The sequence below is a fragment of the Protopterus annectens genome, chromosome 2.part1, assembly GCF_019279795.1.
Source record: "Protopterus annectens isolate FY-2018-M chromosome 2.part1, PAN1.0, whole genome shotgun sequence".
Lineage (NCBI taxonomy): Eukaryota > Metazoa > Chordata > Ceratodontiformes > Protopteridae > Protopterus > Protopterus annectens.
In genome coordinates, this window is record NC_056729.1 from 466,961,463 (window position 1) to 466,987,831 (window position 26,369).

General features: G+C 39.1%; 1 protein-coding gene across 2 annotated transcripts in view; it reads right to left on the minus strand.

Moving 5' to 3' along the window:
* Window positions 1–3,597: 3,597 nt before the first annotated feature.
* ANAPC10 (anaphase promoting complex subunit 10) overlaps window positions 3,598–26,369 on the minus strand; it is a 501,794-nt gene continuing 479,022 nt past the window's right edge. For both annotated transcript variants that reach the window (XM_044062258.1, XM_044062255.1), the window contains exon 5: window positions 3,598–4,305. In XM_044062258.1, the coding sequence (XP_043918193.1) occupies window positions 4,075–4,305 (231 nt within the window). In that variant the 3' untranslated portion in view covers window positions 3,598–4,074. The remainder of the gene's footprint in view (window positions 4,306–26,369) is intronic.

Consider the following 26,369-nt stretch of genomic DNA (forward strand, 5'->3'; position numbering starts at 1 on the left):
AGAAGGATTAATAGCCTGAATTAAAACCTGAGCCAGGCCCAGTAAACTACTCCTGTTCAAGGAAATTTGAGGAGGACTAGATACATGTTTTTTTCTTTCAGTTTCTTTTTGACAGGAAAAATGGGGTCAACAATGTTATTAATGTCAGCAGTAGCTTTCCCAGGGATGGGCACAACATTCTGACAAAACAGGGAATCTTTCCCTATTCCCTGTCCCAGGACAGACAAGAGTAGCTCTCCCTTGCCCACTGAGGGGACCCCAATTGCAGAGGACACAGCTAACCCCCAGTCCATAGTGGCTGTAGGGGTTACACCGGAGGGACCCGGGGTTCTGAGGTACAACTAATGGCCATAACAGAGCCACCCACCTGCAGCTAAGGCAAATTGCTAGCCTATTGTGGCAGCAAAAGCTGCTTGCTTATTGTTTTGTTTTTATAGACTGACCGACTGAGCTTGTTCCAAAGTCAAGCCAAAAATGGTGCCTCTTTCCTGGTGAAAACAAGCAGCAAAAGCCAGTAAAAATTTAGTCTTTAAAAGTCACTTTTCAGAAAAACACAGTAAAATGCAATTTAGAACACCCTGCTAGCCCTGAAAAGTAAAATAAACAATTTCTCCAGAGAAAAGATGTTTTTAAATACTTTAAACAACTTTTAAACCGAAAGGTAAAAAGAGTGTTCCCATTTATAAGTAATATACAGTCTTGTCACAGTCTGTTAAAACACAAATTCCTAACTTTAAAATAATTTCCTGCTCAGGAAAGTTATCAATTTTTTGAACAGGAAGGATTTTTCAATGAAGGGAACTCATGACAAGAAAGTTCAGAAGGGCTTGGCATTCAAACCTGTCAGCTCAGCTCGAGCTGAATAATGGTTTGGGCATGTGGAAGGTGCCCTGTAGCTTTGGAAGCTGGCCGGGTGTCATAGCCTTGCAGGATATAACCCAAAGCCTGGGCTACTGCAGCACTGATCAATAAGAACAACAGTCAGCTCCAACTGAAAAGCTCATTATTGTCAAAGAGTTGATTCCTCAGAGTCTCTATTGTATTTAAGTGTGTTCTGCACTGACTATCATGGCACCAAAGGGTTCCAGTATCCACTAGCTCCACTCCATACAGGCTCCATGCCAAAAGCCCGACTCCGAAGCAGTCCCACACTATTTAACAATGCCAAACTGGAATCAAAGACAAGAGTAAGCAGTCTAGACACCAAACACATGATCAAGAAGATATTTGACTCTGGAATCAAAGAAAAGGCCTATAATGGAGTTGACACAGAGCATCAGCTGTAACAGTCCTTTATCCAATACCAGCACACAGTTCAAGAAGGTTATGAGACGGACATCTGACTGAAGAGATTCCAACAGACTGAGGACAGTAACCAAGACCAGTGCCAGACCAAGTAGGTGACAGGATCCCAACAGAAATGTTCTGCTTAACCTGAATGAGTATAAAAGAGAAAGTAGTAAAAACAAGAACAGGCCAATGTCTTCATCTACATATTTCCATAGACTACTCAAAAGTAAACTAAAACAAGACAACTGACCCCACTGCCAGAAATGGGCTGATGAGAGTTATTTAGTGAGGTTGTTTTGCTTAGTTTGGAACAAAACGCAGTGAGCCCAAAGCAAGTCATGCACAGATGAACAACAAGCTCTGCAAACTTGACAAAACTAAGGAGATATTTCTTAAAGAAAACTTTTGGTCTGTTGATGGATATTAATATCCTAAGGCAGAAATCTGACTAATATTATAGGGTCTAAAAAATGGAGTTAGCTACAACCACAACTGACAGTGAAGACAGAATGGGGCTTTTGACAACATCAAACAGAATAAGCCCCTTATACTCATAACAATACAGGAAGCCCACTGCAAGCCACATACACAAGAACAAATTTATGTACAATTTTAACAGACTAAGGAAAAAATTGTTATAAGACAGCAGCAAGATAAGAAAAAAACTTTGGACTACTCTACAAATTGCCAGCACAGTGACTCAGACTGAAGTATGACTATGACTAGTACTGGAGCCCAGAAGGGCTCTCTATACATTCCAGTAAACTATTCACATGAAGATACATACATAATTTTCAGTTAAAAGTTTATAGTTCAAGACTGCCTATAACAGCAATGCCTCCTAAGAACAAAAATAAAAAAAAAATTTAAAAAAATGTATACAAAACGGTCCAAAAAAGGACTTTATCCTTCCACCATTTTCTTCAAGCATTGATAAACATAATTGCAATGTCTAAAATCAAGTACTAAGAGGTTGGCAGTGACAGGCTGAAGGTGCAGAAAAAGCACAAAACTGTTGCAATACATTCACAAAATAACAATAAACACTTTCTAAAATAAACAGTAGAGAGGGAATGGCAGTACATGCAACTGCAATGGCATGTGAGAATAGATATCTGGAAAGAGTTCCTTTTGTGCACAGAACTCTGGAAAAAAGGGAGGGGTTGGGTGGCTTGGAAAAGTTTTAGGTGCCAAGCTGCCAGAGTCCCACCAACCTTGAGTCTAACACAGAGGAAGACAAACTAGTCTCATCACATGGGACTTTTTTCCTTTACTTTACAGGCATACTCAACATCAGACTTCAGTATGGATTTGACACTGGGAAAATGTACTACAAATGTTAGGAAACATAGTTCAAAACATGCTGTTAAGAGGGTGAGAATTGACCATCCATAAATCTACGACAAACTGCTACTGCAGGTGTAGTGACAAGGCTTGAAAACTGGTTATCCTACAGTTATTTGTTACATCTAAGGGAAAGTAGGGGGTTTGAAGAAGAGCAATAAGGCAGAAAAAAGTATGTATATTTAAAATGTTCACGCATTTAATGTAAATTCACCTGTGTTTGAAAACTACTGCACAAGTCCTGGACATGAATTAATAGCTGCACTTGTACAGCACAATATAGTAGTCATCATGAACAGAAAAATATGGCCTATTAAAACTTACAAATATATATGGACACTGGTGCATACAAAAAGGAATCGTTATGTTTGTTTGTGTCTTTCGGCTTTTCCCAGTTAGGGGTCGCCACAGCGGAACCCCGGTCCGCTAATGACTGGCAGTAGATTTTTATGTGCCAAGTTGCCAGCCCTGATGCACAACCTTCAATGAAGGTATGCCCATTCACGCACGTCTCCACACAGAAGACGCTCTAGCTGAGAATCGAACAGGATGTCTTACTGTGAGGCGACAACGCTACCAAAAAGAAAAAAAAGAAACTACTGCAGAGCCTTCTCAGATTTACAGGTACAAAAAGCTGACTATAGTTAATCCTTACCATGCTGTAGAATGGGAAATGCAATAAATGTGGAGACACTTCCATATGCAATGAACACGCTCACATCACATCTTAAAACATCTAATTGCAGGACTTGATAGCAAAGGAAAACTAACATCAAATCTTTTACAGTATAAAATAGGACATGTTTAAATCAATGAGTAGGATCCGGATGTAGTCAGAAATTCCTGTATGATGAACACTAATCTTTCTTTGTACTTGAGAAACTAGAAATATTTACGAAAACTTGGAATAGCCCATACATTACCCTGTGTTATTATAAGTGACACAAAATCAAAACCACTAAATCTGAACAAAACTGCGCAGCTCACATTTTATTAAATAGAAAAATGCCTGGCAGAACAAAGAACATACCATTACAATGCTTTTAAAAACAATATAAAATATTAAATATAATTAATAGAAATAAAAGCAGTTGAAAATATTAAAAAGCTACTGAAACAAAAATAACCACAATGCACTTACCCTGATTTTTATCAGTCTTATGACAAAAAACATAAAAGTACCAGACAATGATGTTAATAATATGAAAAAATATTTTGCACCATTCATGAGTAGCCAAGATGCAAATGTATTTATAAAATAATCCTTCTGATTTTTTTAAGAAGTTTTAATCCCAAGAAGGTTGTGGGTTGGCATAATGATCAAGGTGTCTACCTTAAAGCCACAAGAGTTTAATTCCCACCTTGAGAAGCAGGACTAGGCTTAAAAAGGTTACCATAGGGTCGTTAGCCTAGTAATGACTTATGAACCAAGAATGTGTCTCATCTTATGCCACGATACATCATGAAATCAATGGTGGTGCACCTAGGAAATTTTCCTACTGAACATTCTTCCACCGGGGTGTAGACTTTGATCTGCCTCATATGAGTGTCTCTTCCATTCTGGTGATTGGCTAAAACAGCAATCTGGATCATAAAGGTACGAATTGGTTTCTTTTGGTTGTCAGTTAAGGGAACATGAATCCAGCCACTGGGTTCTACAAGTTCAAGTTGCTGTAAATAAAAACAGGTCACTATTAGTTTAGGCACATTTTAAAAGGCAAGGTAAAATGTTCACGTTTAAGCAAACATAAAATAGCCAAGACAGGTATATACCCATGCAGTCAAGGATATAAGGTGACACACAGATGGGTAAAATGCATTACAAACTAATAAAGCACAGTCGATAATGCAGACACCAGTGCTAACAACCAGCAAGTGCTATTGGTCATAAAGGCATCTGCCACATTATGGCTCAGAAAGCAGAATACCTGCCAGAGTTTGAACAAACAGAAAATGGAGGGTGTCTGCTTCATACCAAGAATAAAGGATGAATCCAGCTTTATAAAAGAACACATTAAAAATAAAAGTGAAAACTCCTGTGTTAAGGAACCCACTGTCCTGCTTAATAAAAATAAATGCTTTGGTGTTACAGCAAAATCTCTGACTTACTACAATACCATGTAGAGCTTCACTAAATTCTGCAAATAAATGTATATACCTCTGACTATAAAGTCCCATTTCCATGTCCCTGCATTACACCTGGAAACAATCTAGGACTTAGAGAATGCCACTCCTGGAGAGAAGCATACAAAAGTAAAATATCCTAGCAACAATGTAACAGCAAGTGCTCGACACAAGGGTTATGTAAAAATCAAGTTAAGAAAACTCTGATGAGGCAAAGAGAAACTATCAGTAGGCACTAGTGATGACAGTTGTGAATTTACAAAAAAAGACTTAAATGAATCCATAGTCATGGCCTTAACTGTCAACTTGATTTAGAACAAATTAAGGATCAACTGTAGCCTTTGAATTCTTGCCAAACAACTGACATTCACTGGCAGCTAAATTTCCTTTGGTCTCCGTTTTTGTGGAGTTTTGCATACTCTCGTTATATATGCATGTGTGTATTTTTTTCCCCAGTGTTTTCCAGTTTCCTCCCACTTTCAAAAAAGATACTGGTTGACTTGCTATACTAAAAACTGTACACATCTAAGTTCTATTTAACAATGCTCTTGCAGCCAGTGTTGTGGATATTAATCCAAAAGTGACCAGTTCACTAAAATAGTTTACCGATAAGTAAAAATTAAATAATAATAAAAAAATCCATGATCGTACTTCAATTAGTTTTGTGATAAACATTTAGTACTGTCGACGCCTGGTGAACAAACCCCTCAACACCACCTAAATAAATGCAGATACTGATATTAGCAATGTCATAGTCTGTGGAAAACAGTCAAAGTCAGTACTGTGGAAGACCTGACTGGTTTACCATTGCTGGCATTCTGATTTCATTTCAGAAAGTGCTATTTTGTGCATTTTGGGGGGGGGGGGGGCATCTCACAAAAACATACAATCCTGCTGGATCTTTGGCATACTCAGATGGCTAGAACATTGAATTTCCCACAGACAAACCAGATTCAATTAACTATTCTGCACTGCAGGAGAAGAATGCAGGAGCAGAGCCTGTTGACTTCTCTCATAGTGGGTGTAAGGCCATATCCCAAAGAATGCATTTGCCACTTCATCTCATCAATGGAGACCACAGTCAGTACAGGCATTTGTGTTTCCAGGCTTATGTCATTTACTGATGTGACAGGCAGTCTTGTACAGCAACCACTGCACATTCAACCAGAGATGTCACTGGGTTTAAGATGAGAAATGGAAGAATTAAAGGAAACAATTTAGTTCTTAGGACAGATAACTTCACTCTCACAGTACTCAATTTTCACCTCTAAGGGAACTACTGGGCCACAGAGCTGGGATAATAAAGTCAAGTCAGAGTGGGACTGAAGAACAAAAAATAAAAGCAGTCCTGGTGATGAAGAGGAAAATAATTTGAAGGCAATTGTCCCTATGATGAAGTACATTCAGTAATGTGGAAGATCAGTAGGCTAAGAGTGCCCTCTACAACAAAAGAATGACTTCAGCCTCTCTGGAATCCATTTCCCATGATATGCATGTCTAATTAGGATGCCTCCTCCTGAATGCCATTACTGATGAAGATGTAATTGAGAAGTTGGTCATAAGACAAGTTCAGCATAAATACTAAAAGACAGAAAAATGCAACATGCATGCAATATACTGTCTGATTGTAAGATGGAGTACCACTAAAGATAAAGAAGACAGGGGAGAGGGAGAAATGGGTGATTATTGAAAAGGGTCGAGTTGCGCTTAAACATTACAGCATGGAGACAGAAGGCATGGTAAGGCTTTGAAATGTACTGCTTAACACCGTAGTCCAGTGTAAATCAAAGGAGTTCAAAAACACTTGGAAAAGAGAAAGTATAGAATGTAGTAAAGCTGGTGAAGAGGAATCTACCACAGAGATATATTCAATACTAGGATGGACTTCAGAGATCACAGGTCTTCTTTCAATTGGCATCATCATGTGTGCACATGACAATGGAGATGGCATAGACTGGAGAACAAAAACTGTAACCATAGTCAAAATCTGGTGCTAAGGGCGCCGATGAAGCCTGAGACACCCCAAGTCTGAAGGGCCTGCAGACACCAGTTGCTGAAGGAAATTATCACAAAAAGGAAGAGAATGGAATGGTTACAGCCATTTTACCCTACAAGTCCAACCACTGATACTCTGCTACACGGATTTACTGTACATTCTAACACATTGACTGGTGGTAACATGCAAGACCAACAAATGAGACAATAATTTCTCCAGTTTTTCCTTCATACAAAGAAAAAAGGGATAAAAGGCTCAGAGCTAGGACAGAAGCCAGATTATAGCACAGAGAGAGGGGCACATTGGTAAACTGATGCCTGTTAAATAAAAACTTAAAGATGGCATACACTAACTAAAAATATTGCTGGAAAAGCTTCCTGAACTGAGGGAATGCTTTTTTATGAATTTTAATAAACTTTCCCTTGGTTTGCAGTGTATGTCTTCTGCTATATTAATGTATTTGTAGTATAACTTAGTGATTATTGCATCCTTTAGAAAAGCTATTGTATATTGTTTTGGGAACCAGGGAAGGTAACATGACAGAGGCAGGATATATAATTGGGTACTGCAGTGCAGTGAATTGAAGAATTACCACCAATGATGGCCGCTTCAAAAGTATTGTAAAAAAATACTAACCAGAAGGTTCTGCAATATGAAAATCTACAGCAGAAAAAAATTAATAAACCTAGCACTGAATACATGAAAATATTAAGGACTGCACCTGTGATGGTGCTTATGTCTCTAAATAATGCCCCAGCACCACTGTTTATCAGGGAGCAGCAGCAGACATTCATCTAGATGACATTTGTCTCAGCGACTTAAATTTGTGAGAGCAATTTTCTTTTGCCTTTTTTTCTTTCTCTTCTGTTTTCTAGATGACATGTTTGTCCAAGAAATGTACAGTAGTGAAAGGAAGGAACTTTTCTTTCTTTTGCTCATCTGTTGCACATTTTTCTTTTATTCCTATATTCTGTTTTTTTTAAACTGCCTTTGAGTTCCAAAAGGTTCAGGATACACTTTCTAAGAGCTCTGCTCCATCACGTAATTGATCCAACATTTTAAAGCCTTTCTGAGACAACATAATGATTTCTAGGGCCCTCCTCCTTCTATCCTGACTGCAGAAACTGTGATCTCTGACAGGAGCATTTTTTAATTAAAAAAGCTTTTCATTTGTGGCAAACAGCAGAAAAATAATGTGACGTTCAAAATCATGATTTAATTTTGAAAAGAAAATGAATCATCAGCAAGTTCTTCACAAAGAAATGCAGACTGAAACTGTAGTTGGAGTTGTGGCATAGATGTTTTTTGCCCTAAATATACTCCAAACAACTCAGGTTTGGCTAGTGGCCCTAGTGCTGCAGGAGCCAACTAGGGTGGGACTGGAGAGAGCAGCCAGTAAGGACTTGCCCATGATTAGGGAATGAATAGTGCTGGCCTCTGTGCAGAAGCACTGTTTAAGGGAGTGGCCTCAACGCTGCATGAACACACAACTCGCAGGGCATGAGGAAGCCAAGCAGTGCACTGAACTCTAACAGAATAACTGGTATGTAGAAGTACCCCGCTCCGGGCTCAGCATGGTGGGCACTACAATATACCTACTGGCAACAGGGGAAGAAATTTAGGAGTATAAGAATTCATAATTCCCAATGGCCGACAGCTATAATTTCCAACTCTTGCCTTTCTTTCCCAGTTTCCTCAGACACTACAAGAAATAAAGAACTGGCCAATAACAGGATGGAGCATTGTGATCATAGGAGGGGAAAGCAGGTAAAAAAAATAGTTAAGAAATTGTAGACAGCATTCAAGGGCTCCCACTCTTACCCAATGAATCCAGTCAAACTGACAGTGGTAAGGCAGTGGCCTGAGATAAACAGACAAATGTTTGTTGACAGATATAGAAAACTGAAGCCTTGGAAATAGTCAGATACCAGCATGCAGATAGTGAGAAGCTGTTACACAAGTTCTTAAATAAACACTACTTTGATTTTAAAATGAACACCACTGACTGCATCCCCAAGATAGCATTCGTTTCTAGTCAACTATAATGCTTTGCTGCCATATCTAGAAGACACTATTAGAAGCTATCTCATACATCAAGGTGCCATACGGCAAGAGAAGCAAAAACTTATGAGCAGAATGAGAAAAAAAAATCTTTTTCCACACTTTAATGGTATGTATTCTCAGAACAAACTGTTGTAATATCAGTATCTGAAGTATATATTCCGGCTTTCAAAAATCACACCACAAAGTTCAAAATTAAAATGCTTACATTTTGTCTGTGTTTAAAATCACACACACTAGCTAACAGCACAGACATTTCATATACATTAACTTTCCGCAAAAATAAGAATGTTTATGACCAAAAATATATCCCTATAGTATCATAAAATCTCTTTTCTGTGAAAATGGTACATGTTTGGCAGACATTCTTGTACATCATTCCCACATATTCCATTTATTTTTTATGTAGCTTACTCCTCTTTTATAAAGATCCCACCTGCATTTTTTTTTCTTTACAACATTCAACAATTCTATTACAGTTGGTTTTGCTTTTGACTTTCATTTCCTAATAATTGCTTTTTTGGCCGTCAACAACATTAAACTTAGTAGGGCCTTACTGTGTCTAGGTGATTCAGTTCTATATACCAGCTCAAAAGAATCATTTCCTTGGTAATGTACTTTTGCTCTACCAACATTTCTGACAAAGTACCCTGCAGGGTACTTTTAAAATCTATTAACATGGTACATTCTCAAAAGACATGTTCCCAGGTACCCCACTCTCTCCCATCACACCTCCAGCAAGTGTTGTCAACCCGTGAAAAGACTCCTAGATTTTGCTGCACACTTGGAAGCAATACAGATATCCTCCCATTGTTTCTTTGTATACTGCATTTGCCTTCTCATTTCCCAGTCTTTTCTAACCCTTTCTGATTGATTCTTATAGTTATCCTGCATTATTTTACATGTCATATTATCATCTTTTCTAACTACAGCTTCTGATCTAGATTCAACTATAAATAGTTATACAGTCAACAGTCATTCTTAATGTAAGATCATATCACTCTTTGGAAATCTTCACATGTGCCCAGATTCTGAAGTATAGCAGTCTGTATTCTCTTCCATGAAAATGAAATGTAAAAATACCTTCAGCATCTCTGTTTTCACTCTCTCCCTACTCACCTTCTACATTACGAAGCTTCACTGCTAATTTTGTCCGAGTCTGCAATACACATTTAAACATTATACTGGTTTCTCTTCACTTTACTTCATTTGACTCTGCCCTTCTGTCTGTAATCTAAATGTATAATCCACATTAAATAAATAAACAGTCCTACTGTTTAAATAAAATAAACAAAATGGCAACGGCTAAATTTCAGTAACACTGTTTCCAATACATACTACAATATATTCATCTAGTATTATACAGTGCTTGGGAATGCTGTGATTCCACTCCAAATCTGGGGAAAAGTTAACACTAAGTCTCTGACATAACGCTGGTACTTACAGTTTTATTAAATGCCACTTGGCACAGTTAAGCTCTAGTCTCATTTTTGAGCATCACAGTGGCCAGTGCCAGTCACCACTCAACAGTGGTGAAGAGTTAAAAACAGTTTTAAAAGCTGTTACATACTTTCCTGTCAAACATAAAAATGAACATCTCTTCTACTGTATGTGGCAGCACTAAATGTTTTATTTAATGCTTTGTGTTCCTACACCTGGTTTTCTGTAAATGGCAGTACATGGAACAGATAAAGCCCCATGCACTAAAAAGAATTATGATTGGGTTTCTCAGATCATAGCTCTCATTATGTGTTCTCGCCATGGATTTAGAATCACCCCTTGAGCTTCGCTTCACTTCACTCCACTCCACTCGTGGCAAATTCCATAGGTTCATGACATCCGCATCTGAAACACACAAACTGGCTATGACCAAAGACCTGATCATAATCCTCAATACAGTTGACTGTCTTGAAAATTTTAATTTAAATAACCACGCATCATTAGACTTCATGTTTACTACCAACATAGAAAAAATAATTTTATGCTACTCCTTGTAAGTACTTCACAACATAAACCTGACAGTTTCCACAGAATACAGCACAGATCACAACTATCCCATCATCCAGTTGAAGAAGAAAAGTTACAATGTTATGTACTATTGAATGAAACAGATTAAACATCTGTTACATACAAACAGTTGGGAGGGTGGCCTAATGGTTAAGGTGTTTGCCTTACAAACACAAGGTGCAGGGTTTGAGTCTCACAAGGGATAATTGGGCTAGGCTTAAAATGGCTCGCAAAGAGCAGTTAGCTTAGTATGAACCTATGAACATTATATGTAGTGAATGGAGCGGTTCTCTATTGAAATGTTGTCCCGCAAAATACTGAGTGCTGATAAACTGAGAATAAAAGACCAAAAACACAGAAGAGCAAATCTCGAAAATTGCACTTCTTAAAACTTATTTTTGCAGGCCGTGCAAGCACCCCTGCAGCCCCCCCCCCCCCACACAAACTTATATATATCAACTCTGAGATTGCCATATCAAGGAGAAAAGGGAATATTCAGAGAAATGGCACTTCTATCTTACTAGTAGTAATTAGAGCAGATAAAGCTCTAGGCACAACAAAGAATGATCATAATCTCACCCTGATCATAATTCTTATTATGTGTTCTCAATACAGATGCCAAGATTCAACTCTCAGAACTTGATCTTGATGTGAATTTCTTGGCATCCATGTCTCAAACACACAATACAGAGGAATAAGATTGGGTCTCCAATCAGAAGCAGCTTATTATGTGTTCATGTCATAGATACTAAAATATCACATTCAGAGTGAAGCCTGGCAGTAAATCTTGGATCAATGCCTCAAACACAAAATTAAGGTTCCAATCATAATTCCGTGTAGTGCATGGAACCTTATCTGCTACAAGTCACAAGTGTAGAAGTGTGATTTTTTTTTACTAGCTTTCAGACCCTTTAAAAGCCAGTAAAGCACTTGGCACTGAAACAGTCAGCAAATAGAAACAGAATACTTCTCTGTGGAACTAATGGGTTTAAAAGCTGTTAGACACTTAGCTCTGCCACACTTTTTGTTTCTTTACTGATTGACACCGACTCCTGTTTCTTTAGTGTGAGACCCTGACATCAGGAAGGTAATTAAACGTGTCTTTTTCCTATTTTCTTACCACAATTGTGGCAGTACGCATTACAAGTTGGTTAACATCACAGACCAGCTCCCAATCCTCTATAACATAGTAAAACAAACCCTTCATCACACTGAAGTAATGTTTTATCAACAATGCTATGAATAAGTGTACTTAATGGAATAGACATTATGAAACACAGCCCATTTACCATCATTAAGGATTAGTGTATATGTTGAGCATACTTGAGATATCTGACAGCAAAAACTACTCATCTTACTTTGTACTTGTGTTCACCTTCTATGATGAGGCAGGGGTTTAATACAAATATTGGTTCAACTTGCCTGTTTAGGTCATCAATGACAGTCTAGGAATCTGCTCACTGCTTGATTCAGGTCCGCAGGCTAAAGCGCCAATCAACAAGCTAAAAGTGAGGTGGTGTTTTGCCAGATCAGAGTAGCTGATATAATTTCCTGGAATTGGAAAACTTACCAAAACCATAGCTGCTGAAAGGTAGAATTCTTAAGTGCAACTACATATGATATATGGGGTCCAAATGGAGAGAGAAATTCAGCAAGCAAAGGAGAGTAGTATTACTGGAAACAAATTCATCCTCAAGTCTTGGTGAGTACCTTCATGAGGTGGACCTTATTTTTACAAAATCTCACCATGATGACACTGATATGACTGCATTTTATATAACATATATCATGGAGAGAAGTAGGTTCAAAATTTAAAAAAAGACAGCTGGGTGCACCAGTCCCAGGATGAAAAAAAGTTTCCAATCCTGGAAGACACACTGATGCCAGGATTGGAAAAAAAATGACAGAGTGGAATCCTCAAACACAAACATTCCTGCAATGTGGTTAGGCCAGTCTCAGGGGGAGGATGGCTCCCCTGTTGTAGAAGTAGTAGTTCACAAAAACCCCAAATACTCGCAGGCCAAAAAAATATCCATAATGATGATAGAGTGGACTATTGAGGATAAGAAAGAAATTATGTATTGGCACAATTATGCAAGAAGCCCAGAATTTCCAGACAGAAGATATACAAAAAGATTGAGAGAAATTAAAGGAAAGAAAAATACTTGCACTAGAAAAAAAACTGTCAAACGCTTCAAATGCAAATTTGTAAAACATTATGCAGACCAAGAAACCTTGGTCCTTTTGGAAAAAGAAGTGACTGAAGAAGTGCAAAAATATAATGAACAAAAGCTAGATATTTTTGAAAGATATAAAAAAGAAACATGGACATGGGAAAAAAAGAGACATCTGATATGGTGCAATATTTATGCAAAGAAGAAAGCCAAACTAATCAATGCAAGAAAGCAGCTCCAAAGATACTTGAACAGGAATAAAGGCAAAGGAACCCAGACATGGAAAATTTCACAATACAAAAGATAAGATCACAAAGGGGAATGTAGAACAGAAGATAAACAAAAAGAAGCAAAAGTTATGGAATATCTGCAAAGTGAAGGAGAACTAGGGGGAGCGTGAGACATCTGAAGAAGAAATAAGGAAGTGGTAAAGAAAGAGAGATTGAGTATGGTGCAAGAGTTATGCAAAAGAGAAAGCAAAACTAAATCGATAGAAAAAAGCAGCACCAAAGATCTTTGAAGAGAAATATAGGCATCCGGATATGCAAATATTTACAATAGAAAAAATAAGAAAACAAAGGGGTAAGTAGAAAACAGGATTAAGTAATGAAGCTAAAGAAACAAACTGAGTTTATGGACTACCTGTGAAGTGAAGGATTTAGTGTAGAAAATCCAACTCTGGTAAAATTGCAGCATAACAGAACAATGATTCCATAAATTAAAGAGAAACTGGTGTAATGGGAAGCACCTCATCATTTGACACATGAAGATACTTTGGAGCCCTCAGTAGGAAACCACTACAAAAGAATAACTGAAGTTGCACAGCAAGGAAAGAAGAAAATGGTGGCAACTCTGACACAGTCAATGTTGTGCAGTGACAGACAGTGAGTTCCCATACAAAAGAGCAACAGATGACATAGGATGAAGATGAAGAGAATATATGTCACAGGAAGATATTCTGGAATTTTCTGTAGAATACTTGCAGGAAACCGAGAACAAAGAATGAGCCCTTAGTTTAGAAGAAAATGATCTAAGGGAAGAGTTGCTTGCTTTAACAGATATGGACAGACATATTAAGATTACTGAAAGAATTAGATTACAGAAAGTCAACAAGACCCAAAAGGTTGGAAGTTTGATAAAAAAAAAATGAACACGGTAATCAAGACGGTTTACAGGAATTCATGTAATATAATGGAAGTAAACAGAATATATTACTGTATTGCTAAATTAATAACAGATAAAGTCTTACACAAAAGCATAGGGTAATAAGGAAAAGGAAGGGAAGAAGTCAAATGCTATCATGGAAGTATCGAATAGACAAAACTATAAATCAATAAAGACAAGAAGTGTCACTGTTAGAAGAGTAAAGAAGAGGGAACAGATAGTAAGAAAAGCAATGCGCAGTATCAGAACAGTCCAGGACTATATACTATTGCAAATAATAAACTAAAGATATTAGCACAAACATAAAAACGTGGAAGATATGCAGATAATTATAAAGGAAAAAATACAAAATAAGCAATTCATTGATGATCAAAAAAGTATTGTACAGAATTCGGAAACAAAGCAAATGGAATAGAAATCCCACCAAAAAGAAGAAACAGACACACTTTGGAGAAATGAAGACCCTATATAACATAAAGATGCTAAATGGATTGAAGTAGTAAAAAAATAGTAAGAAGTTCAAAGTTCAAATGTATAGGATATGAAAATGGGATGAATTAAAAGTCAGAGAAATTGAAACAAAATTAAGAAAAGCTCCTAAGTGGAAAACCCCAGGCCCAGATGCACTAGCTAACTTCTGGATAAAAGTATTAACATCTTTACATAAAGATTTAGCCCTGAGTAAGAGCTATTTATAGGCGCATCCGAAACAGACATCAACTTTGTTAACGGCAGAAAAAAGGGTACTCCTCCTTAAGAGTGAACGAACAAGCTATCCTAAAAACTACCGACCAATAACTTGCCTCTGCCAATGTATACACTATATACTGGAATTGATGCCAACAGAGTACATAGGCATTTAGAAGAAAACTCAATCATGGCAATAGAATAAGGAAATTCTTAAAAGTAAGTCATATGGAACAAAAGGATCATTTGTTGTTAAAGTCATAATGGAGAATTGTAAAGAGGAAGACTAAGTATGGTATGGATAGACTAAAGTATCGGACAGCATCCCACATTCATGGGTTAAAGAAATACTTACAAATATACAAAACTAGTGGTGCTGCGGTAGCGTTGTTGCCTCACAGTAAGACGTTGTCCTGTTCGATTCTCAGCTACAGCGTCTTGTGTGTGGAGACATGCGTGAATGGGCATACCTTCTTTGAAGGTTGTGCGTCAGGGCCTGCAACTCTGCACGTAAAAAGCTACTGCCAATTATTAGCGGACCGGAGTTCCGCTGTGGTGACCCCTAACCAGGAAAAGCCGAAAGACCCAACAACCCTACATTAATCAATTATATTACAGTGACCATAAAACAGTGGTAAACCACTTTACAGTTAAGCCATGATAAAGGACAAATTATTATCCCAGAGATAAAAATTCAAACGGGGATATTCCAGGGTGAGTCTGTCACTGCTGCTCTTTTGTCTTGCCCTTACCCATTGAGGTGTCTACTTAAAAGATTACGTCATGGTTATAATTTGGCTACCAGAAAACAACAAAGCGTAAAGACTTATCTTCTTTTTGTGGATGATTTAAAACTGAGTAGTTCATCAGATGAGGAACTGAAAGCACAAATGCAAGTGGTTAAAACTTTCTCAGATGACATAAGAATGTCATTTGATCTTGAGAAATGTTCAAAAGCAACCTTTAAAGCAGGAAAGCTGCAGCACCAAGAAAATATTAGTCTGGGACAGGAATGTGCTACAGAGGAACTCAAGTAGGAGGAGGTGTACAAATATTTGGGAACTGACGAAGGACTGACAATAAAACATGAATAAATATGAGTTAAACTTTGTAATTAATATTTTAGAAGACTAAATTAAATACTGAAAATGGCCCTGACATCTAGGAATGAAGTCCAAGCTATAAACCAATTTGCTCTTCCTAATCTAGCTTACATTTTTGGAGTGATCGGATGGCCCCAAATGGTATTGGATCAGTTGGACAAGAAAAATGCTTCACACTTATAAAATGATTTAGAAAAACTAGTGTATATATTAGGATTATACATTCCCCATTCTGAAGGCGGTATGGGCCTCCATGTATAGATCTACAATTGTAGGACTGCATACATATCTGCTGACCTCACAAGATCCAAACATAGCAAAAGTTTTAAATCATTAAGAAGAACAAGTCTAATATGACTTCCCTGCTTAGTTTAGCAGAAGCATGTCAGTGTCAAGTAGGAAAGGAAATTCAAACCAGAAACAGACAAAAATCAGGCAACTGAATGTGCCAAACAAAAAAAAATAAATAAATAAGGTGAAGGATCAGATGAGAAGGCAAGAAATGTGGAAAAGGCATAAATAGTTGCAAGTACAGAAAACTCCTGGAACAACCTCATGTTGAACATGATCTGATACAGGAGTGGTTAAGGACTGGTGAATTTAAACCAGAAGACAAAAGCTTAATATTGGTGGCATAGAATAGTGGACTACATACACGTTGGTTTAAAGTCCATTAAAAATGTCCGACAAACAGAAAAATGTGGGTTTTGTAAAACAGAACTGGAAACAGTTGCACATGTTGTTGCTGAGGGTTATACACGAATGGCAGAAAGCTGTATACCGAAAGGCATAATAATGTGGCAAGACTGTTGCATTGGAGATTATGCAAACATTACAATACTGAAGTAGTTGAAAAGCAGTGGAAACATGAACCACAAAGCATTACATAAAATGATGAAGTTTATATCACATGGGATCAGCCATTACCAACAGTTAAAAAAAAATTAGACGCAAGAAAACAATACAGTAGTTCATTACAAGAAGACAAAAGTGACATTGATCACTGAAATTGCTACGCCCAGTGAGTTATGTACACAGAGACACAAAGTCATGAAATACCAGGATTTGCAGGCAGAAATGACGGCAGTGTGGAAGGATACCCAGACAGTTCCAACAGTAGTAGGAGTAATGGGTTTCAAAATATATATTTAGAAATGCTACCAATACATGCAAAGTACAGTTGTGTACACTTACCATAAATGTAGATGTTTGAGTGTATTCACTGTTGCAGTCATTACATTTGGGGTAATCTGCTGGCAGGTTGCCCTCAGTCGGCCTGATTAACAAAGTCTTGGGTCCTGCGCCGGTTGCTGTCCCTTCTTCCATGATGTCAGGTCGTCAGGGGTATAAAACATGCAGCAGACGCCATTACATCAGTTTTTCTTGCCCCAAATGTCAGGTGCCCCCCTAATGGGGAGCAAATAAACACAAAAACATAAAAGTATACCTCCAACCAAAAGCAAATACACCAAAAAGGCTTTTAAGCATTGTAAAGTAAAGTAGACGTATAGCCATAAAAAACTAGGGGGCTGGAGGGAGTGTAACCAGGACTGCAACAGTGCATACACTTGAACATCTACATTTATGGTAAGTGTACACAACTGTACTATGTTCTTCATGTTTCACTGTTGCAGTCATTACATTTGGGTAGATTCCCAAAGCTATGGTTGGGAGGAGGAGTTTATACAGCATTAGGGCCAGCTATAAGGCCCTGCAAGACAGCAGTGGCAAAGCCACCTCTGGATTTAGAGAAAATTGGTAAATTATCATGCTTGGTGAAAGTATGTACAGAACTCCAGGTAGCAGCTTCTAGGATATCCCTGGTAGGAACACCTCTGAGAAAGGCTGCAGAAGTAGATGCAGCCCTGGTGGAGTGAGATCTGATCCCCTGGTGAATAGGTTTTCCATGGTGCTTATAGCAGAAATGAATGCAATGGCTTATCCATTTAGAAATTGTTTGTTTTGAAATAACCTTCCCCTCTGCCCCTGCAGCAAATGCTACCAGCTACTGTTCAGATTTTCTTCGAGATTTAGTCCTGTCCAAGTAGAATCTAAGTTGTCTGTGCACATCCAAGGAATGCATAATCAGTTCCCCTTTGTTCTGTGGACTGGGAAAGAAGGTTGGCAAATGAATGAACTGATTAAGAGCCACACTGGAAACCACCTTGGGCATGAAGGATGGATTGGTCCTGAGAAATACCCTGTCCGCATGAAAGATGATGAAAGGCTCAACTGCCATAAGGCCCTGTAATTCAAATATCCTTCTAACTGAAGTGATGGTTAAAAGGAAGGCTGTTTTCCAAGAAATAAATTTTAAGTCTGCAGTAGCAGGTGGCTCGAAAGGAGGAAGAGTGAGTTTCTACAAAACCAAGTTAAGGTCCCAGGCAGGGGTAGGAGCTCTCCTGGGTGGTCTCAAGTTTTTTGCCCCTCTGAGATACTGCTTGAGCAGAGGATGAGAGAAGAGGGGTGGTTCTGTGTTACAGTGAGCTGAAATAGCTGAGGCATGGATTTTAATGGAGGAAAAAGACAGGCCCTTGTGAAGCATCTCAGTTAAGTACTGCAAAATCTGAGGTAAACTGGGCACTGCTGTGCTCATCCCTAAAGTTTGGTTTCAGGCACAGAATCTTTTCCATTTGTCAGCATAAGATTTTCTAGTACTAGGTCTTCTCACCTCCAAGATGACATCTATCACAGGTTTGCTGAGGGATGATAAGGGTGAATTTAAGTGATTAGCCAGGCTGAAAGGTTCAATGTTTGAAGCTGAGGGTGCAGAATTTGGTTCTCCTGCTGAGACAGCAGGGAAGGGGTTTGACGCAGGTGCCATGAAGATATTTGCGGCACACTGCGCAGGAGGGGGTACCAGTGTTGGCGCGGCCAGTCTGGAGCAATCAAAATCATCCTTGGTTTGTCCTGTTTGACTTTTAGTAGAACTTTGGAGAGCAGAGGCAGAGGGGGAAAGGCGTAGACTGATAGGTTTTTCCAGCTGAAGGACAGAGTATCCACTTTCCAGGCTTGTTTGTGGGGAGTCCTTGTGCAAAACTTGCCCAACTGGTAGTTCGGGGGGGGGGGCAAATAGATCCATGTCTGGGCTCCCTCATTCGCTTGTCAACATGTTGAAAATCCATGGTTCCAGCTTCCACTCGTGTGGGTCCAAGAGGTTTCTGCTTAGTCTGTCTGCAAGTGTATTCAATTTTCCTGGCAGGAATTGAGCTTGTAGGTGCACTTGGTAGCTCAAGGCTGTGTCCCACAATGCCACGGCTAGTCTGCAGAGGGGGTAGGAATGTGTACCCCCCTGCTTATGTACAACATAACCGTGGTGTTGTCCGTCTTTACCATTAGTTGTCCTGGAAGAATGTAGTCCTTGAAGGCTGTCAGAGCATTCTGTACAGCTAACATTTCTTTTTGATTGATATGTAGGTGCATTTGATTTGGATTCCATTTGCCCTGAATGTACTTCCCTGCCAGGTGAGCCCCCCATACATAGTCTGATGCATCTGTAGTTAGGGCTTGGGTGGCAGGGGGTAGTGTGAATGGTAGTCCCTTGTTTTGGTGGCAGGCCTCTGCCCACCATAGGAACTCCAGGTGTATGCAAGGTATGATAGGAATCATTGTTTCCAAGCTGTGACAATGTTGACTCCATAGACTTTTTAGATACCACTGTAGTTTCCTCATATGCAGTCTTGCATATGGAATTAGAAGAATGCAGGAGGCCATGAACCCCAAGGCTTGCAGTATTTGTCTTGCAGATAGCAGGGTTTTTGTGGCCACTTGTTTGAAGTAAGTTACCAAATGAATTTGCTTCTCTGGCATGAGGAAAGCCATCTGTGCAGTTGTATTCAAGCTTGCACCCGGAATGTAATCTGTTGACAGGGTACCAGTTGTGATTTCTTTTCATTTATGGTGTACCCAGACAAGTCAGAACCCTTTTTATAAACGCCAGATGATTTAGAAGTATGCTCTGGTTTTCTGCCTGAATTAGACAATCGTCCAAGGTATGGATATATTTGAATATTTCTTTGTCTGCAAAATGCAATAACTGGAGCCAGGCACTTTGTGAATACCCTGGGCGCAGTAGACAAGCCAAAGGGCAGTGCAGAGAACTGATAATGCAAGTACCCTGCTTTGAAGCGTAGATATCTTCCGCAAGATTCCCTGACTGGGATGTGCAGGTATGCTTATTTTACATCTAGAGTTGCCAACCAGGCATCTTTGACTAGCATAGGAAGTAACTGGTGAAGAGTCAGCACCTTGAATTTTGGAATCTCCAGAAAGATGTTTAGACAGGTCCAGGATTGGATGCCATGATTTGTCTTTTCTGGGTACCAGAAAAAGCCTGGAATAGAAACATTGTCCCTTTTCCTCTTCTGGTACCAGCTGAATAGCCCCCACATGCTTAAGAGGGAAAGTACTTGTTTTTGAGCCTCTGCCCACTAATTTAGGGGCAGGTTTGGCCACCCTTTTGGAGTTGGCAACGTGTGGAAATGAAATCTGTATCCCTGGGACACTATAATTAAAACCTATTTGTCCTGGGTTATGAGTTCTCAGTTCTTTGCATGAAGAGCAATCTTCCCCCCAAAGGGGCGGTTAAAAGATAAGTGCTTGATAATTTTAAAAGGAAGTCATTGAGACTGTTTACCATAGGGGGGTGTCTTGTTATTTCCAGATTTGGTAGTGGAGGCCCCCCACTGCTTAATTCTGAGAGTCCCCTGGGACTGAAACCTGGGGTTTTTGCTGTGTCTGGGTTTGGCTTGGAAGGGGCTGGAAAGGACCAATTCTTAGCAGGCCAGTGTCTACTAAATCTTGGAGGTTGCACTTGTAAGAAACAATTTGCATAGATTTAGCTTTATCTTCCATCTTTTTTAGAACTTCTTCAGCCTTATTGCCAAACAGGCAGTCCTGATTTAAAGGAGCATCCAACAATTTAGCTTTAACATGATCAAGCAAAGATTGCTCCCCTTAAGCCAAGCATGCCTTCTAAGCACAGACCCAGTAACAGCAGTCCTGCAGGAGGCCTCTAAAGAATCAAAACCACACTGCAAAGTATGTTTTCCAATTTGTTCAGCAGAATGCATTAAATCCTGTAAATCTTTATTTTCCACACAGTCAGGAATCAACATCATTTTATGTTTAAGCAGTCCAATAATATGCTGTTGATATTTTAACATATGAAATTGGCAGTTTAAAGCTCGGATTGCCAAGGTTGCAGAAGTATAAACCTTTTTACCCCATCTATCCAGTGCCCTGGAGCCTCTATCAGAAGGGGTAGGATTTTTTGCAGTAGAAGCCTTAATGCCCTTTGGCCCCTGAGAAATGGTTTCTGGATCTGTAACAAGATTTTTGAAAAGGAACTTGTGGGACTCAGGAACCCTGTAGTATCTGTCAGGTTTACTAGGAGCTGGAGGCAGGGAATCAGGGGCCAAACTCGATTCCGAGAACACATCATCAACAATGTCTAGTACAGGAGGTATAGCCAAAGGCCTATGCTGAGGTAGAAGAAGGAAATCCCCAAGCTTCTTTTTTGAATCAGAAAATTCCTAGCTTTCCCAGTGGAAATGCTCCCTTAAAGTACGTAAAGTTTCCCCAAAAGAAAAATCCTCAGGAGGGGAAGCAGAGGGAATGGAATCCTCTGCAGAGTCCTCATAAGTAGGTATGGACAAATCCAGGTCATTAGAAGAGTCAGAAGAAATAGAATCCTGATCAGAAGATTCATAATCAAGCTCAGCCCTAGGCCTCTTAGAGGGGGGGGGGGGCGTTGGCTACCCCTGATTACAGTAATTAGATCTTCAGCCATTTTTATCATTTGTTTTTTAGGCATAGGGGCCTGAACATGTGGCCTGGGCGTCGGTTTTTTAGACATGGCTCGAGCTTTAGGCCTTAATAATGAAGGCGGTGTCGATTTAATATGCAAGTCTGTAGGCCTGAATACACCCTCAGAAGCTGGTGCCTGCACAGCGGCTCCGGATCCATCCAAAGTAGAGACATCCGCAGGTTCCATAGGTGAAGCATCTCGCGGCATAGCGGACTCCGAATGGGTCTCAGTAGAGGCCTGCGAATCAGAAGTAGCGGGTATCAGGGGCTACGAAAGCACCTCACTGAGTACCAGCGAACTGGCGACTGGCTTAGGAGAAGCGTTGTCGGCAGTTTTGGACCTTGGCGGCCTGTCTCTGTCTTTATCTTTGCATTTTTTTGGAATCCCGGTAGTCGGATGGCTAACCAATGACATTTCTGGATAATTAAATAGAGAACCAAAATATTTAGAGGCAAAAATGTACCGACGAAGGATACAGTGCTGATTAAATAAGACACAAAAGCGACAGCAAGGTACATCGTGGTCAGGGCCTAGGCAAGGAATACAGTACGAATGAAAATCTTTATGAGGTATTTGCTTTCCACAAATTATGCAATTATTAACTTTTACTGACATCCGTAAAGAGCAAGAAAAAGTTTCCCCAACAGGGTACTTGGCTTTAAGTTGAAGACTTCAGTTCTGAAACTCTTAAACGAAAATTTCAGGAGTCTGCCGACTGGCACTTGCTAACTGCTTCGGGCACCGCACGGCAAGAAAGACTGATGTAATGGCATCGGCTGCATGTTTTATACCCCTGACCACCTGACGTCATGGAAGAAGGGACAGCAACCGACGCAGGACCCAAGACTTTGTTAATCAGGCCGACTGAGGGCAACCTGCCAGCAGATTACCCCAAATGTAATGACTGCAACAGTGAAACACGAAGAACATTTCCATATGAACTGCAGAAGGCATCAATTCTGGGCACATTGAGGGTGCTGCTAAGAGCACTTTTGGCTAACATCAAAGATTAAATTAGTATTGATTCAATGAACTTTAATCATACTTGACACAAGACTTGGAGAAATTAAACTGCAAGAAAAAGGTATCTTTGAAGATGCACAATGACCTTAAAAAGCAGTGCGTCATAACCATCATTGTTTTACTAACCTCAAAACTAGTTACACGCAAAGAAAGCATATCAACTTTACAATAAAATGACAGATAGCTGCTACTGACAGCACAATGAAGTTGGGGTTTACTGTTTGTGATAAAGAGTAAGCTATCTCCCTGCTATCTTCACTCACCTGGAAAAACATCACTGTAATGTGAAGACCTAGTCAACAGTGCTGTGCTCAAAGTAAATATCTAGTCAAGTGCTTCAGTTAAACATGCATCATGAAGGAGACATCAACAAATATGGAATAAACTGATATTCTTAAACATTCCTGCAGCTTTCTCATTCAGTTCATCATTGCAAAAAATAATGAATGAGATAATTAACAGGAACAGAAGCATAGAAGCAGTAGCTGCAGTCAGTGCCTGTAGATTACTGCACAAACACAACAGGAAGAACAAAACTAAAGTTTGTTTGTGTCTTTCGGCTTTTCCCGGTTAGGGGTCGCCACAGCTGAACTACGGTCCGCTAATGATTGGCAGTGGATTTTTACGTGCTGAGTTGCCAGCCCTGATGCACAACCTTCAATGAAGGTACACCCCATTCACGCATGTCTCCACGCAGAAGACGGTCTAGCTGAGAATCGAACCGGACAGCATCTTACTGTGAGGGGACAATGCTACCACAGTTTAAGAACAAAACTGAAGTATGGATGGCAAAATGGTGAATGATCTTTAAATTCAGCACCAATCAAGATGATGCCAAACAAGTAGGCATGCTACTGTAAAAAAAAATAGTTTCTCTGAGCTTCTGTAACAAAGGCATATTTCAGGAAGATTATTTCTCCTAACCCCCCCCCCTCCAAAACACACACACACAATCTCTGCTATTTTGGTATTACAGACCAATAACCTACAGAAAGGTTCTGTCAATGACATCAACTTTTAAGAAGAGAAGCATAACCCTGAATAATACTGTGTCGCTTAGTAACATCTTCAATCATTTGTTCTGAGTGTGAAAAAAAAATGAAACAAGTTCAAAATATTAGTTACATATTTAGCCAGACTTGAAAACAAAAAACACATTCTGACTGGGTGTGGGTGGCAAACAGTTTTCAATTCATTTCTTAAACACCATCCTTTGCCCTATCATCGTCATTAGTTCCAGCAGTTACTACCACCCAGAAAGTGCATGGCAAGTTTACTATGAATATGTCAAGTGTATAAATTACAGCACTCACAGCTGGACAACTGCGTCAACATAAACACATGCTTCATCTACCAACTTACTGTTTTGCTGCCAAGACGCAGTCATATTCAGTCAGGCAGAAACATGAGGTAAAAGAACTTAAAGTCTTAATTTAGTAATCCGTTTACTTAACATCAGCAGAAAGGGAGATTGTTTTATCAATAGGCATGCAGGAATTGTAACCATCTTTGAATGTGCCAGTATTTCAGAAGATAAGATCTGCCTGCATCTTAGTTGCCAACGTTTTCCACATAATGCCGTAATGCTAGAACCATTAACATAAGCATAAAATAGTTTATAGCTAACAGATTAGAAGGAAATAAAGTACAAAGTAAATGCATTACATTTGGACAAAATCAACATTTTACTTCCCAACATAAATATATAAACATTTTGGAGTCTCAAGCAGAACATTTAAAACTATATAGAATTTTGGCAGATGCCACCTGAAATGTTTAATAAAGTGATTTGAAATGCTACACACAAACAGCTAAACAATTTATAAGCAAAGTTATATGCTCGCATATATGATATGCACACACACAACACACACTTTTACGGACAGACACATCTGTGTGAGGTACTCACCATAACAATAGCTCTTTGATGGAAGACAGAATTGCATTAACGCAACAACAAATGGTTTTCTAATTACCAGTGGATGCCATTCTGGTTTTCCTAAGCTTTCTAAGACAGAATCCTATATATAAGACTGTCTCAACGTCTTCTCACTTTTGGACTTAAAACCTCTAGGAAGAAAAGTTAATGTTATTAATAAATAAACAAGCATCATCTGTGGGCCTTAATACTTCTATTCTGGAAAAAGAAACACCCACTTTCACTATAAAGAGTACTGAACGAAAGACCATCATGAGAATCGAGCAATATATTGTATTTCACAATGATAGTGTTAGAGTGAAAAACTTCTCTCATTGGGGAAGTAATTTTAGACTTCTCTAAATTAATCAATAAAGCCGTCACTTCCTTTTGTAGGATGTGATAATGTTATGAGCAATAGATCTCAAAAGCATCTAAGCAACTATTGGCTTTTATCATGAATCTTACCATGACCAAACACTTATCAAGGTGGTTTACCCCTTATAATACTTTCTATTACAACAAATGCAAAGCAATACTGGTAAGTGCAATCAAGGTACTTTCTCCTACAACTACATCCACCGCTTCTTTTAAGAATATATTTGTTGAGGGCATACGTGACCATCCATCTTCATATATATAAAAAGTACAAGCCAGATGCCCACACAAGAACCATGGCATGCTTTGGTTGAGCAGCATAGCAGGGGCCACAGTCTTAGCTGTCCAAAAGCTTGGATTAGCATTGCAAACTGCCTGGGGCATGAAGGAGGCACAGCTAAATGTGGAAGTCACCAAGAACACAGACATTCCAGGGAGACAGACACACTCATGCCATCATCCACTTTGGAATTCTGTTTAAGCTGACCTACTCCTACTTACAGATTATAGGCTTTAACCTCCACAGGATTTTTGAATGCTTACACTTATTTACGGCACTAAAGTCTAAGATAAAAATTTTTTGCTTGAAGATGGCATGGGGTAAAACTGCTTTTATATGGAAAATGCCAATTTACGTTGAATGAGCAACAATACATAAATAGCATCAACCAACATCTTATAGGATCTCAGTTGCTTGAAAAACAGAAGAAATGCTAACGGATGCTGATTTATGTAGCACAAAGACAACCAATGCACCAGTGCTCACTCCGAAAATAGAGAACATTTACTTTGGATATCTATGCTAACTTAGCACAATTTCTTCAATTACAGCACACCTCATGTTATGATGCAATGTGTGCGCATATACATACATACACAGATCTACTTTTATAGTGCAAAACCCACAATACCAAACGTTATTTTCTTGAGACAAAAATACAGAATAATGAAAATCTCAAAGGGCAGATTTTTCCCAGGGAAATGATTGGTAATCAGAATCTGGCTCAACATGGGTTGATACAGTATAGAGCACTGAGAAGCCAGCAACCATTGTAGAATTCTCATGTGATATCTGGCTAGGGGAACTAGAATAATTGTCGCTGCCACAGAACCGAAGGTCTGTAAAATTAGGTGAATGGGAACTTTCTTCCTGTGTATTACTTTTTTAACCTCGGCTATAATTTTTTGAAGTCTCACTGGGGGAAGGAATGCTATGGTTGTTGTATTCAGCATTACCCCTATAAACTCCAAACTCTGAGTTGGAGACAGTTGGGATTTTTCTTGGTTGATA